Source organism: Pristiophorus japonicus, chromosome 16 (genome assembly GCF_044704955.1).
Source record: "Pristiophorus japonicus isolate sPriJap1 chromosome 16, sPriJap1.hap1, whole genome shotgun sequence".
In the NCBI taxonomy this organism is placed as follows: domain Eukaryota; kingdom Metazoa; phylum Chordata; class Chondrichthyes; family Pristiophoridae; genus Pristiophorus; species Pristiophorus japonicus.
In genome coordinates this window covers 65,513,305-65,529,016 of record NC_091992.1, presented here as the reverse complement: position 1 = coordinate 65,529,016, position 15,712 = coordinate 65,513,305, and the positions used below count along the sequence as shown (strand labels likewise).

Here is a 15,712-nt window from a genome sequence, read left to right as displayed (position 1 = left end):
CCAACATGCTATTTGCTTTCTTAACCGCCTGCTGTACCTGCATGCCAACCTTCAATGACTGATGTACCATCACACCCAGGTCTCATTGCACCTCCCCTTTTCCTAATCTGTCACTATTCAGATAATAGTCTGTCTCTCTGTTTTTACCACCAAAGTTGATAACCTCACATTTATCCACATTATACTTCATCTGCCATGCATTTGCCCACTCACCTAACCTATCCAAGTCACTCTGCAACCTCATAGTATCCTCCTCGAAGCTCACACTGCCACCCAACTTAGTGTCATCCGCAAATTTGGAGATATTACACAGAGAGACCTGGGGGTATATGTACACAAATCATTGAAGGTGGCAGGGCAGGTTGAGAAGGCCGTTAAAAAAAAACGCATGGGGTCCTTAACTTTATTAATAGAGGCATAGAGTACAAAAGCAAGGACGTTATGTAAACCTTTATAAAAATACTGGTTAGGCCTCAGCTGATGCAGTGTATTCAATTCTGGGCACCACACTTTAGGAAGGATGGCAAGGCCTGGGAGAGGGTGCAGAAGAGATTTATTCGAATGGTACCAGGGATGAGGGACTTCAGTTATGTGGATAGACTGGAGAAGCTGGGGTTGTTCTCCTTGGAGCAGAGAAGGTTAAGAGGAGATTTGATCGAGGTGCTCAAAATCCTGAAGAAGAAACACTTTCCAGTGGCAGAAGGGTCGGTAACCAGAGGGCACGGATTTAAGTTAATTGGCAAAAGAACCAGAGGGTACATGAGGAAATGTTTTTTTACACGGCGAGTTATCATGATGTGGGAATGCGCTGCCTGAAAGGGTGTTGGAAGCAGATTCAGTGGCAACTTTCAAAAGAAAATTGGATAATTACTTGAAGGGAAAAAAATTGCAGGGCTATGGGGAAAGAATGGGCAAGTGGGACTGATTGGATAGCTCTACCAAAGAGCCAGCACAGGCATGATGGGCCGAATGGCCTCCTACGCTGTATTTCGTTCTGTGATTCTTTGTTTAAGAAAATGTAATTGTGGAAGCCTTTATTCTGATGCATTCAAAGAAAAATAAAATACACTACGGTTCCAGCGTGAATCATTCCGCTCCAGAGGTGCTTTCCCAACTCCCGCCATTTTAGCTTGTCTGAATTCGGCCGTATAATCCTCGCACGAGTTTTCACTCTCGCCAGCCAGCAGTGAAGTCATTCCACTGACTTTAGATGGGAATCAATGTCAGAACATGTTAAAATCTCCTGGGCCTCACACAGCGGCAAATGGTTCAAGGTCCATTTCGGCCCCCAATTCCCGCCCCAAGGGCTGTTGTCTCTGCCTCGATAACCCCCTGGGGTAAAGTGTTCCCTGTGCTAATAACCAGTGCGTGAAAACGTTTCTTACTTCCCCCGTTCATTCTTCTAATGATAATCCTCAATCTGTGTCCCCTTGTTGCTGATTCACCAACCAGTGGAAACAATCTTCCACTAGTTACTCTTAAAAACAAAAATCATATTTGGAAATCCTCTATTCTCCCCCCGCCCTCTCCCTCCCAACCTGCTCTGTTCCAGTGGGAAAAACCCAGCATTTTAGCATGTTGTCACAACTAGGACCTCTCAGTCCTGGTACTTTTCGATTGAATCGTCCCATGCCCCCATACCCTTCCTATAATAGAGTGCCCAGGGGTATATAACTGTGACCTAACCAGTCTCTTACTCCTAAACTTACCATGAATTCCAATTTTTCATTGACATTAGGGAGCAGATCTGAGCAACATGGAGAAGATTCCAGAACCCATCAAAGAAGCTACAGCCCTCTTTGGTAAGAGCACAACCAATTCAATATTTGTGTCTGAAACCAGGGTTTACAGAAACCGATATATTTGTGCCAGGATCTGACTGTAAACCAAGATGCGTGCACGGTGAATGAAAAAGTTGTGATCCGGTAATGCAAAGATTGAGACTAATAAATTGTTGCTTGTTGTTAAAAAGCCTCAACTATTGTAATTTTTCAAATTGTATTAGTTATAGTACCAACACCAGTTTGTATTTATGTAGCATCTTTAATCCCTGGGTGCTTCACCGAGAACAAAACTGACAACAAGCATTAGTGCGAGAGAGTTTGGACAAAGTGATGTGAGTAGATAGGTTAATCAAAGTTCCAGAGAATAGGTCCAATATAGCTGAATTCTGTCAATAATGGGATGAGGGGGAGGAGGAGTTGTGTTGGGGGCCAGATACAGGATGAAGGAGAATGGCAAGGATCCAGGGCTGGGTGAGGTTGCAGAAGTGCGATGCGGCAAGCTCAGATGGAGATTTGTAGATGAGCACGAGGATTTGAACTTGATGAATTGTGGAGCAGGGAGCCAATGGGAGTTGCTGAGTAGGTCATGATGTGAGCAGTGGTGTTTTGGGCAAGTTAGAGTTTGTGGAGGCTGGTGAGAAAAGCATTGGGTAAATCTATCTAGAGGTAATAAAAATGTGGATAACAGTTTCAACAGCATTGAGAGTGAAGTATGGATGGGGACAGACAATCTACTGGAGGTGGAAGTAAGCAGTCTTGAGGGGCATGGGGCTTGAAGGTCAGTTCTCGGTCAGTCAAGGCCTCATGGTTATGTACAGCCTAATTCAACTTGACTGAGCAGCTGGGAGGCGGAGAAGGGGATGATGATGGAGGCAAAAGTAAATGGTTTTTAGCAGGAGCCAAGTAAGATGCCTTTAGTCGTCCCAATATTCAGCTGAGGAATTGTAGCTCATCCATGACAACACAAAGGTGGGTGTGGAGCCAAGGGAAGTGATGGCGGGGTAGAGGTGGATGTCGTCACACACATTGTGAAACGCCCCGTGCCTATGGATGATGTCACCAAGGGGCAGCATATAAATGAGAAACGCAGAAAGCCTCCTTGGGATAGACCAGAGATGACTGTACAGAGGTGGGAGGGGAAGCCATTGATGGAGGTACAACCTGAATACTGGTGATGTGCAAAGTCGCCTCTCTCCCCGCGACACCCCCCGTCCCCAGTTAACCAAGATATAGCCAGGATAGTCGCAGTAGTCTGAGCCACTTGGATTAGATTGTGTTTCTGTTCTCTGTACCTGTGGGAGGGTTGCCAACCCTCCAGGGCTTTCCTGGAGTCTCCAGGAGTAGCACGCAACCCAGGAGAAAACAATCATAAAGGGTATTAAAACAAAATATTGGTTGTACTTTTTCATTTTCTTTGAACAGTTTTGTTCTTTATAAAAATATTGGAGATGAGCAAAAGGCTGGTTGACCAACAGTGGATGGGATGGTTGGAGGCAGGGGGTCATGAAATGCAACCTGCCAGAATACACCCAAGTACCATTGGCAACTATATCCCATTGTGAAGGATTTGGTGTTGCAAGTATTTGATATATTTCAAGGCATTCCTTTTAGTGAGCATACAGATATGCTCACTGAATACATTTCTGTGTTGCAGCTCCCAGCTCTTCTCCAACCTCTGAACTTCCTCAGGGGCAGATGGACTCCCTGCTCTCCATCATTTCAAGTCAGAGAGAAAGATTTCGAGCCAGAAATCAGGAGCTGGAATCTGTACGTATACTAACTACAACACTGCATGCTCATAACTGTGTAGAACTTCTGAAAATCAATCCATGTTTTTGGATTAATAGGCTAAGCCTATGAAGAATATTTTATCACATGTATTAAAATCATAGAAGTATAGAGCATCAAAGGAGCCCATTTTGCCCATGTGTCTGTGACCGATAGAGCAAACCAAAACTAGTCCCACTGCTCCACGCCCTCCAATAGCAAATATTTATTGTAAAAGATACAAAGGTCTCTGTCCCCACTTCTCCCTGTGGCAAACATTCCCAACTGCAACAACCCTCCATAAAAAACATTTTTCTTAAACTCTGTCCTCACTCTTAGTGACAATCATAAATTGATGACCCCTCGATACTGACGCTCCAACCAGAGGAAATGTCATTCACTCTATCAAAAATCCTTCATAATTTTAAAAACCTTAAGTAAGTCTCTCCTTGGCCTTCTCTGCTCTGGTGGAAGTAGTCCCAGGGAGGTATTTTGGCCGAAGGGTGAGAACGGGCACTAACAGGGTGCAGAGTTAATACAACACGCCTGTTTGAAAGTCCTGATTGCTGATTAGCATCATTTGAACGTGCCTGGAGGTAAACCAGACACCGGCAGGTTTCGCCCTCGAGGGCTGATCAGACGGAGTTTCCGTGGAGCAGTCCATGTGGGCTCCTCGCACCCACCTGCACTGAAAGTGTGGAGTGCTCTGGTTGGCCCACAGCGGCACGTTGCAGGATGGTTCAGGGCCTGAGGGAGAGGGCACACTGGTTCTCTCACACGGCACTGGGGGTCCTGGTGGGGGAGGTCCCGAGGAGGAAGTCCTGGTGGAGGGGGGCCAGAGGGGGAGGTCCAGGTAGGGGAGGTCCTGGTGGAGGGGGGCCAGAGGAGGAGGTCCAGGTAGGGGAGGTCCAGAGGAGGAGGTCCAGGTGGAAGGGGGCCAGAGGAGGAGGTCCTGGTGGAGGGGGTCCAGGTAGGGGAGGTCCAGGTAGGGGAGGTCCAGAGGAGGAGGTCCTGGTGGAGGGGGGCCAGAGGAGGAGGTCCTGGTGGAGGGGGGCCAGAGGAGGAGGTCCTGGTGGAAGGGGGCCAGAGGAGGAGGTCCTGGAGGAGGGGGTCCAGAGGAGGAGGGATGTTCTGTACCCACGGGGGGGGGAAGGACACTACCCCACGCTCCTGTCTCTCTCTCCTGCAGCAGCTGGTGCTGCTCTGATTGGCCTCGTGTCCTCCTCCCATTCCTCGTCCACACACAAGATGCCCGTGACCAAGCACTCCCTCTCTCCTGGTGACTCCTATAGGGTGTCCAAAAGGTGGGGTAGAACAGCACTCACTCTCTCTAGGTGAATTCCTCAGGGAATTTCTGGAATAAACATTACGCGAGTATTAGTGACAAGTATCCCAGAAAGTCTCCCGATGTGTTTCCGAGGTCCTCTTCACAGCCCCAGTGAACATGAAATGGTGAGCATCCCTTTAAGAAGCGCTTGAAATCAACATCAACGCCGTGTTTACTCCCAGACAGCTGGTCGCTGTTAGGAGAGGGCGTGAGTTGAAGCACTCACCACCAAAATGCTGTACAGCCTTTTTAATGAGCGCAAGCAGGCATATTAAATGGCAATCAGGAGTTTAACGATCTTCCTGCCGGCCGTTCCTAGCGCTGGCTTCAACTCCTTTACCAAGATGGCGTCTTGCGCTAAATGCAGGCTAAACCAGCGTTTCAGCTTAAGACCCCATCTTGGCCAACTCGGAGGCTCTTTAGCGCCTAAAGTATTCCGTGGAATCGCCTCCCCCCACCCCCCCTTTGTCTTGTTGCCCCGATAACTCTAGTTTGCCATCCTGGTATAATGCTGGTGAATCTACACTGTGTGCTCTCTATAAAAACTGCACACACTACTCAAACTCAGACCCAACAATTACCGTGTATAAATTCATCATTACTTCTTTACCCTTTGCTAATTTAGACCCCTATTTATAAAACCCAAAATGTTATTAGCCTATTTTCTTGCTTTATCTTCCTGCACTTGCAGTTTTAGAGAATGATGTATTTGAACCCTAGGTTTCTCTGTTCATCCACACCCTTCAAACCTTCCCATTGATTGTGTACTTCCAGACCTTGTTTATTCTCCCAAATGTATTACCTCACATTTCTCCGCATTAAATTGCATCTTCAACCTGCCTTCCCATTCCGCTAACCTTTCTATCTTTTCCTGAAGTCTATAGTCTTTCTCATTGTTTGCCATGCCTGCTACTTTGTTTTCAGCCACAAATTTTGACATCTTGCTCCCTAACCTTAAAGTGAATCCAGACCTGACCCCTGGGTTACACCATTTCCAATCCTTCTCTAATCCGAGCTGCATCCATTTATGCTAACCCTTTATTTCCTGTCTGCAACCAACTATCCATCCACACTGCTACATTTCCTCCTATCATATGCCTGAATTTCTGTAACAAGCCTCCTGTGTGACACCTTCTCAAACACCTTGTTACTAATCATCAAGTATCTTAGCTTAACACGCAGTGTGAGTTATGAGTGTATCAGGATTCAGCTGTTGTGCAGTCACAGCAAACAGTGGTGGTTGGGTTAGTGTTCTAGCGACTAGAGGCTGCAACCCATCCAAAGAGATATTCAGAGAATAATAATAAGTATTCATCAGTGTTCCACTCAAGGGAGCAGTTTGTCTCTGTGTGCTGTAGCTAGCAGAGCTTAAGCCAGAAAATCCCACGGGGAAAGTCTGTAAGAATGTATTTTGTTACTCACCATTTGAGTCTTCCTCCATAAACCCATAAAGACATCACATGCCTTAAACTTGTTCTTCCATTCTTGTTCTCATGTACTGCTCCATGTGGAAAATGATCATTTAAACAAAAACTCTGTTAAAAATATTGGCCGCGATTTTGCTGACCTTGGCAGGTCCGTGGCGGGCGACGTCCAGCGCGTTTGCTGGCCAATTAAAGGAAGTGGGTCCAGTGACACCATTTGATGACGCATCATCAGCCAGCTTCTTTAAAGGGACTATAGCAACTTTATTTTGACGTTTATACTGTCAGTGTTCTACAGCCTTGAGCTGTTGCAAACACTGACAAGCACTGTATGACTCCTCTCTCATGACGCTCCCGTGACTCCCTCCATTTGCTTATCCCTTATTCTAAATCCCCCACTTAACCTTTAAGTTTCCTTCGTGGCTGATTTCATGGCACTCATTAACCAGCGGAGAGTGGGGCATGTAGCTCGCTCCCAGCTCTTTGTCTGATATACAATTGAACACTTGGATGTAACGAGCAGTCCGAGCAGGTTTTGCTCTCTCGATCCTTATCCTGCTTATGGAGGAAAATTCCTGATTAACTTCAGAGACCCAGCCCGTGTAAGAGACTTGAAACCAAGCTACTGAAAAATCCGTATAGGTAGAATTTCTGTTTACTCCATATAGAATGCATGTATTCCAACCATAGTTGGCCAATCCTGAGGCCAATATTTCTCCCTCAACCAACATCACTAAGACAGATTATCCGATTGTTATCACATTGCTGTTTGTGAGAGCTTGCTGTGCACAAATTGGCTGCCACGTTTCCTACATTACAAAAGTGCTTTGGGACGTCCTGAGGTTGTGAATGGCGCTATATAAATTCCAGCCTTTCTCTCATTGGGACACATCGCAGTTACCTAGATTTAGATTTGGCTTAGGAATCTCTAAAAGTGCACAGGGATATTGCTGGAGTCTTAAGTTCGTGGCCTACCAGCACAAAGCATTGCTAAGCTTCCTGCCACTTGGTCAGCCAGGACCACCTTACCATTAGGACATTGGCTTCCAGAGTTCTCTGGAACCAAGGGGAAAGAATCTCAAGCCTTCATTAAAGGTCTACCCTCCAGGTGCCTTTAGTGAGCCAAACTTGCTACGATCAGAGTGCCCTGCAGACCTGCTTCGCTCAGGTTTACCAAGTCTGCCACAGCGAGATGCATTGGTTCTGAAGCTTCATTGGCAGCCCCATCACCTTGGAGCCAGCTCAAACCCACAAAGACCTTGCTTATCTTGCTTACCGCTTTTTGCCCTTGCTTGGTGAACTGCAGGTACTATGAGCTTAACACGAGCGGCATGGCAAGAAGATAACTCACTAAACTGAGTGTCCCCATTCTCCTCGTCCAACCAAGCCCACAGCCTTGTCCCATCGAGCCTTGTCCCACCGAGCCCACAGCCACGTCCAGCTTCCCAGGCTTTTTGGTTCAGTCTTTCTTCATCTATTTGCTCCTGCATGACTTGGAATACACAGTGAATTCCAGATGGACAATAGTGCTTCAGGCTTGGTTACATTATAGTTCCTCTGGTAGTCCCACTTCAAGTTTAACTGATCCTCGGGAGGGGATCCCACACACAGTCTTCCTGGCGTCACACATTCATACCGTGTCGATGCCAAAGACTCAGGCCACCTTTTGGCTAACCTTTCATCTTCTAGAATCTTGAACAGTACAGCATAGAAGGAGGCCATTCAATCTGTCTGTACCGGCTCTTTCAAAGAGAAATCCTGTTATTCTCACTCCCCTCCTCTTACCCCATATCCCAGCAATTCTTTCTCTTTCAAGTATTTATCCAATTCCCTTCTGAAGTCTCCTATTGAATCTGTATCATGGCAAGAGTGTCTGTGATTCCGAATACTTATCTGGGTGCTTTCCTTCATTTTATGCACAATGCCTAACCGCGACCCTAACCGTAATCTAGCCACTTTTGGTACCTCAGGCAGATATTTACTGGGATGAAATCTCAGTCAAACCCTTCTTTAAAAATGATCCAACTCCTATAGGTAAGGAGTTCTTTGCATTGTCAGAACCAAGGTATTCACCATCCTATGTGACCCAAACAGCTTTACCAAGTTGACACCTCCATTCTGGAGATTCGATTAGGAAGTCTCTGTCTATGTGCATTCTACAGAGGAAAATTTATTGGGCTTAGTGCCATAATCTCAATGGGTTCAAGTGATACATGGGACCGGCAAGCTATAGGGCAAATCAGTATCAGATTGAGGCCCTTCATATCATTAGATTGTGCAGAATGTTAAGGAAAACCTTTTTTGAAGGAAGAAAGCCTCTTTGAGGGAAAGAGATAGGAAAGTCGGGTAGAAGGAGGAGGGTATGATGGGAAACTCGTTGAGGGTGAGGGGGCCTCTAGCTTTTCAACACGCACAAGAATAGAACGCCTTGATTTTTAAATTCTCATTCTTGTTTTCAAATCCGTGACCTCGCCCCTCCCTATCTCTGTAACCTCCCCATGCCCTACAACCCTCCGAGATCTCTGGCCTCTTGTGCATCCCTGATTTTCATCGCTCCACCATCGATGGCTGTGCCTTCAGCTGCCTGGGCCCCGAGCTCTGGAATTCCCTCCCTAAACCTCTCCGCCTCTCTACCTCCTTTAAGATGCTCCTTAAAACCTACCTCTTTGAACAATCTGCCCTAATATCTCCTTATGTAGCCCCGTGTCAAATGTTGTTTGATAACGCACCTGTGAAGCGTTTTCGGGCATTTTATTACGATAAAGACGCTATATAAATATAAGTTGTTGTTGTTATATGACTTCAAAATTAGGACAGAATAATGTCTGCGCCTGGTTAAATTACCTCTGCTTTTAAACCCTTCTCCACCTGAAGGTTACACTTGACCTTGGCTTCCTGTAGTATATTAAAAAATTGCACCCTTTAATTGCACCCTGTCAACTTTATCATTATAAATTCCTATCTGCTCACTTACAATGGGAATGGCCTCTGTAAAGTTGTCACACTGTGTTTACACCCTCCCACCATGTTACTGACACTGTAGTTCCTCAGCCTGTACTGCAGAGAACGTCCTCTGCTCCAACAAACTCGACTTCTTCTCACATTGCCATAAGTTTTCTTATTTAGCTATAAATAATATCAAATAAAATATATAAAAAATAAAGGGGGCGAAATTTCCCATTAGTGCCTCCTGTTTTCGCCCTGGGGAGAGAGCGCCACCGGCTCCTGCGAAATTCGGGAGTTAGCGGAGGCGCTCCGCCAGTAGCGCCCCAAGCCGGCGCACAACTGGCAATGGCGTCATCGCCGTGCGTGGTGACTCCTTACCGCCCCGTGACGGTAATTGGTCAGCACCCCGCGAACCAGGCCGACATCCGCTCACGGGGCAGAATTTAAAGGGGAGGGGGGCTGCGTCATGCCTTTTGGCTGACTAACCGGTCGGTCCGTCTTGCTGCGCCGTGGCGTGGCCCGGGCCGCCATCGTGCAGTCCGGCACGCCGTGTTGGTGGCAGGCTGCGGCCTCAGCACCACGCCGCCCTGGTGGCCCGGCAGAGGGAGGGCGTTAAACCATGTCAGCCTTACACGGAGAAGCTGCGTAGCGCTGCTGATCCCACCCGAGTAGCGCCCCGGATATCACCCCAACAAGAAGTGGAGCACGCGACATTACGCCCCACTTCCTGTGACAGGCACTAACCCCAATTTTGTGGCCAGGGCGGGATTTCCGTACCGGGCGCAAGACATCCTTCCCCGACTGGGTTACTGGGGACTTTCACCCCCCCAGGACTTTAAAAAGCCACTGAATTATATCTGCTCTCCTCCGTCTAATTATCCTTCTAACCCTGCTTCACCTGAAGACGAAACGAGTTCAGATTCCCTGGGCTATTCCTCTTTGAAAGTTGTTTAATTCATATTATTTAATCACACAAATGTTGTCAGCACTAACATTTCCACGTTGCAGTGTTATTTTTAATCAGATTCCTAACTATTAAGAAGTCTTAGTTGATTCTGTGCTGAAGCCTTTCCTCCTTAAATCCAACAAGATGAGTCCTTCACTTTACTATTAATCTGGCCAAATCTGTCTCTTTGCCCAGACACTTAATCCAGCTAGACCTACTAAAAAATACTGAGGACTAAAAGGGGATAGCCCATGTTGGGTGGTTAGGAATTCAAAGAGTGAATGGTAAAAGTAGCAGCTGCATTTAGCTTGGGAATCTCAGTATAAATTAACTCATTTATAGCCTGTTACTGGAGCTTATACAATGGAAGTAGTTCATATGTTTAAGATCATCAATAGGCAGCCATCTTGAGAATCCAAAAACATTTAACAGTGTTTCAGACCATATGTTTGGTTCAGAGAGTTCCTGCTTATCCACTTGCCAAAAGACTAATCCCACAGGAAACACTGTTACCCACAAAAGATTTGTTTTCAGTCAATGTTTTACTTCAATTACCAAGTGAGATGCACAGCTTTTGCATGTCTCATGCAGTCTGCAATCTCCTGAGTGGCTATCGTATTTCCCTATCTACCAGTGGTCTGATCCTTGAACAGGAGCATGGTCATTTCAGCCCAGGCGACCAGATGGCGCCTTCCCCCCCCAATGGTGGAATGGTTCGTCCAGGGGGTTGGGTAATGTTGCCTGCTCTGGTTGAAGGTATTCCTGGAGGTTTGACCATGTGACGCCTGATTATTTGACATCCGATCACGTGGCATCTGATCACATCTTCTACCATTGTTATTGCATTTACCATATAAAGGTTGAGTCTGCTGTAGTTGAGTATTTTTGGTCATGGTTTTGTGTCAGCAGCTGTTGTGTTACTAGTTACAAGAACCAGGAGGCCTCCTGTGAGCAGGGGAGAGAGGAGAGCAAGGGGGTGGGGAAGTCGTGGGGAAACCGAGGGATGGAAGAGGGCAAACTGAGGGTGGGGAATCCGAAGGTGGGGGAGCGATTCGCAGAGGGGAAGCCAGGGGCGGGGGAACTTTGATTCCGCCAGACTGGTAACTCAACTGAAATTGCATCGATAACTAGTAGTAGTAACACTCAGATTCCCTGCATAACAATAACTCACTGATCTGTAACTGGTAGTAATAGGTGTAACGCCCCGATATCCTACCTGTAACTAGTAGTAATCCTATAACCCACTGATACTCACCCTGTAACTGTAACCAGAATCCCCTGCACTGCACCAGGTGTACTCAGGCTCCAGTCAATGCCACTTGTAACCGGCCCAGTCTCTCCATCTCCTTGGGCTCTGGTTCCATGTGAAGGTGACGACTCTGAGCTGGGAGCCTCGGTCAGAGTACCTGGACTTCACATGTCAAAACCGGCCGGTACAGACTGAGCTGAACCAACCCCAGAGATCGCATAAAGGGCAGAGGGCACTTCTCACAGGGCACATTGTCCTAAACACAGCTCAGCACCAACATTTCTTAACCACTCCCTGGGCTCAACTCAATAAAGGAGTACTTTCATTGACCGATAGAAATGACAGCCCAGGAGGAGGGCATTCGGCTCCTGGACTGGTGTTGTCTCCTGTAATCCCATCCCCACCAATCTTTTTATATTCCTCGAATAAATATTTATCCCAATCCTTTTTAAATGAATAGCTGCATGTGGTGAAGGATCTCACAGTCCAGTAGCCTTCAGTTAATGAAGTAACGCTAGACCCTCATGATATTGGGCCCCCTGCTGCTGAGTGCAGTCAGTGGTCAACGCGGAGCGCGCTGGCTGCAAGAGCAGCCGTGTAAAAGGGCAGGCAGCACATCTTTCACATGCTGTCTGCAACACTATGAATCACACACGGCGATCCCTGCCACCCTTTTTAGGTCTTATCCAAGTTCTCCCTCTTAGTCTCTACCTCAATAGCCACATGTGGTGAAGGATCCCAGTCTGATGGCCCTCAGTTCCAGAACCTTCCTCCTCCCTTCCCCCTTGTTTCCTCCAATGAGAATCCTTGTTTTCCATCCACTAGTTCACCATTGATCTACCAGTGGAAATAATCATTCATTATTTGCCCACAGTAAGGCCTGTGGGATTCACTCGCCCCTTTACTGCCTGCTCCTCCCTCAGTCCCACTCCCACTCACTATCTTGCTGCTGCTGCCCTGTAGACGTTCTTTTTGAACACATGTAATTCTCTGCACTGGCCTTACTTGGTCACAAGTGGAGGAGCCGATCATTACAAATCCAGAGCTGTCCCTGGTTTAACCAGATAAAACTGTGCAGATAACCAGCACAGGGAACTTGTAAACCTCCAGCTGCTTGTCCAACCAGGTTTCTCGTTCGAACATGACCTTCCAGAGTTATCTACTTGGGACAAACTCACTTCGATTGGCCCACTGCAGGTTCCATTAGTGAACCAGGATGGTCGGTCCACCTCCTTCCAACCACTATTGGTTAGCGCGCTTTCAAATGTTTCGGTCCCACTCTGCAATTCCCGATTTAAACCATTTTGACTTACCTCCTTTAAGGACCGTTCGTGAAACACAGCTCTTTGACCAAGCCTTTTGTCATCCTTCTGATACCGCCTCCTTTGACTCGTTGTCTGATAGCGCCCCTGTGCACTGCCTAAGGAGGTTTTTCTCTGCTAAAGGTGCTATGTTAGCGCAAGTTGTTGCAAACCTACCTGCCTCAGATACTGAATTGCAAATCTATCACAGAGATGACTTGGGTCTTTTCTTCCATTGGAGCCCCCACAATCCCCGAGGGACCTTGCTCACTCCGCCCCTCCCCCCCCCCCCCCCCCCCCCCCCCCCCGAAGGACCTTGCTCACTCAACTACCCCCCAGGGAATAGTGACACGTTGGTATACAAAAGATGTGCTTGTTTAAACCTCTCTGGATTGACACCGGGTGTCAGGATCTCCCCACAAGTTGCTCCTGGTGCCTAGTGCGGGCCAGAAACCACACTTGTCAGTTGACCAACAGTGACTGTCTGCCTCGGGAGGGGATTAACGGAGTTAGAGTAGCTTCAGGGTGATGGATCTGGCAATGGAGGTTTGGAACCAAATCAACCCTCTGTGGTACACTAATCCGACTTGTGAATCTGGCAGTGGTGCAGCTACCACAAGCAATGCAGTTGAACAGCAAAGCATCATCATCATCATCATCATCATCATAGGCAGTCCCTCGAAATCGAGGAAGACTGGCTTCCACTCTAAAAGTGAGTTCTCAGGTGACTCCAATATGGGAATTACAGTCTCTGTCACAGGCAAACAAATTACAACTGCATCATGAATTGCTGTGCCACCCTGAACCCCCCCCCAATACCCTCTCAGAGAGGAAGCAGAGAGGACTCGCACTGCCAGAGTGATTTGCAGCACCCTTGAAACTCCAGGCCTGGCATATTCCAGTCACCCTTGAGGAACAATGGGCAGGCAGGAGACGGCTCTATAAGGCCATTCAGAGATGTATCTGCAGTCTTTGGAGATCAACACCATGTAGATTCTGAGCAATGTACTCAGATCTCGGAAGGCAAGACTTAGACCCCTTAAATAGTCCCTACAGATGATATTAGCTGAGCAAACATCAACAACTTGCTTTTATGTAACACCTTTAATGTCGTAAAATGTCCTCAGCTGTGGCTCAGTTGGTTGCACTCCAATCTCTGAGTCAGGGACTTGAGCACAAAAATCTGGACTGACCCTCCAGTGCAGTGCTGAGGGAGTGCTGCACTGTCGGAGGTGTGCCGTCTTTCAGATGAGATGTTAAACCGAGGTGGATGTAAAAGATATCTGCCAAGATATCTGCCCCCTCAGATGGACGTAAAAGATCCCATGGCACTATTTTGAAGAAGAGCAGGGGAGTTATCCCCGGTGTCCTGGCCAATATTTATCCTTCAGCCAATGTCATTAAAGCAGATTATCTGGTCATTATCACACTGCTGTTTGTGGGAGCTTGCTGTACACAAATGTGGCTGGTGGGTTTCCTACATTGCAACAGTGACTATACTTCAAAAGTACTTCATTAGCTGTATGATGCTTTGTGATGTCCTGAAGTCATGAAAGGCGCTATATAAATGCAAGTTTTTATTAATTTTCAAAGAACTCAAATCAAGTTAGTCAAACACGATTTGCCTTTAAGAAAGCCGTGCTGGCTTTCATTTATTAACCCATATTTTACCAAGTGCCAATTAATTTTGCCCCGGATTAATGTCTAAACTTTCCCCAGCACCGACATTAGACTGACTGGCCTGTAGTTGCCGGGTATATCCCGCTCCCCTTTTTAAACAGGATGTAACATTTACAACCCTCCAGTCCTCTGGCAACACTACGTGTTTAAGGAGGATTGGAAGATTGTGGCCAGAGCCTCCGCAATTTCCACCCTTGCTTCCCTCGGCAAGTCTTTTCTTTCTAGTAAGCATTGCATTTGTTTCAGTGCAAATGTTCCCTGAACCTCAGGAGACAACTGCAGAATGGAGTTTATAGAGCATGCAGTGGCTACCATGATGCAGGACCTGAGTCAGACTCAAACCTTTGTGGCCTCTTTGATGAGGAAATTGCACTCAAAGACTCGGAAAAGTATTTTTTCTCAGTGAATAATGGGAGAATGGCTGTTTTTCTCCGTAATGAAAAACCGGATAAGAAAATCACTTTCTCAGAAATCACGTTTGAAAGGCACAGGCTTGCGTGATGTGAATGAGTCACTCATCATGAAGATAAACAGGCATTTTCAAATTATTTTCTTTGTCAAGAGGTATTTCAGCTCCCTGGGTGTGCCATGAAATCTAGGTTTGAAAGGGTTACTGAAATCTGTCCTAAACCATTGTGAGTTTTGATTCGAGCTGTGAGTTGGCCGATTGTGTGGACAGCAATCCCACATAGTGGTGAATATTGAACTTGTAAGGTATTGCAGGCTCCTGTATATCTTTACCCTATGCGGCCTGTTTACTGGTGTGCAGCTGGGAGCGGAGCTTTAACCAGCTGGGGTATACTCACTGAGCCTGTCACTTTCTGTTGCAGGATAACCGTATGATGCAGCAAACATTGCACGCACTACAGAGTGAGCTGGACAATCTGCGTGCCGACAATATCAAACTTTACGAGAAAATCAAATTCCTGCAGAGCTACCCTGGCAGAGTGAGTGCAACCTTTGAACCGTGTGGCAGTGTGTAATAGGTTAACCTGTCAGTGCACCAACTAACACACTGACTGTAGGAGTAAGGCTCATCCAGATAGACATTATACTGTCACTGGGGGAATATCTTATTGCTCTGTTACCTGTCCCCAGAAACCACACCATTTAAATGTCAGTGCTAATTTAATTTATATACATGTTCACATTAAGTCAGGGTACCTGTTTTATAGCAGTATGGGTGTTTATGACACATAGGGGCCACTTAATTACAGTGACTGGAAAAAGTCTGATTCCTATTTTAATAAGTGGTGCTCTGGGATTTTTCTGATTTCCAGAACTCTAT

The 15,712-nt window shown here is 46.8% G+C and overlaps 1 protein-coding gene across 1 annotated transcript in view; it reads left to right on the top strand.

Annotated features, from left to right (window-relative positions):
- Positions 1-15,712, top strand: part of LOC139226561 (protein CASP-like) — a 578,052-nt gene that overhangs the window by 541,492 nt on the left and 20,848 nt on the right. Inside the window, exons 16-18 of the mRNA XM_070857406.1 lie at positions 1,739-1,802; positions 3,439-3,551; positions 15,255-15,371. Coding sequence (XP_070713507.1) covers positions 1,739-1,802; positions 3,439-3,551; positions 15,255-15,371 — 294 coding nt within the window. The remainder of the gene's footprint in view (positions 1-1,738; positions 1,803-3,438; positions 3,552-15,254; positions 15,372-15,712) is intronic.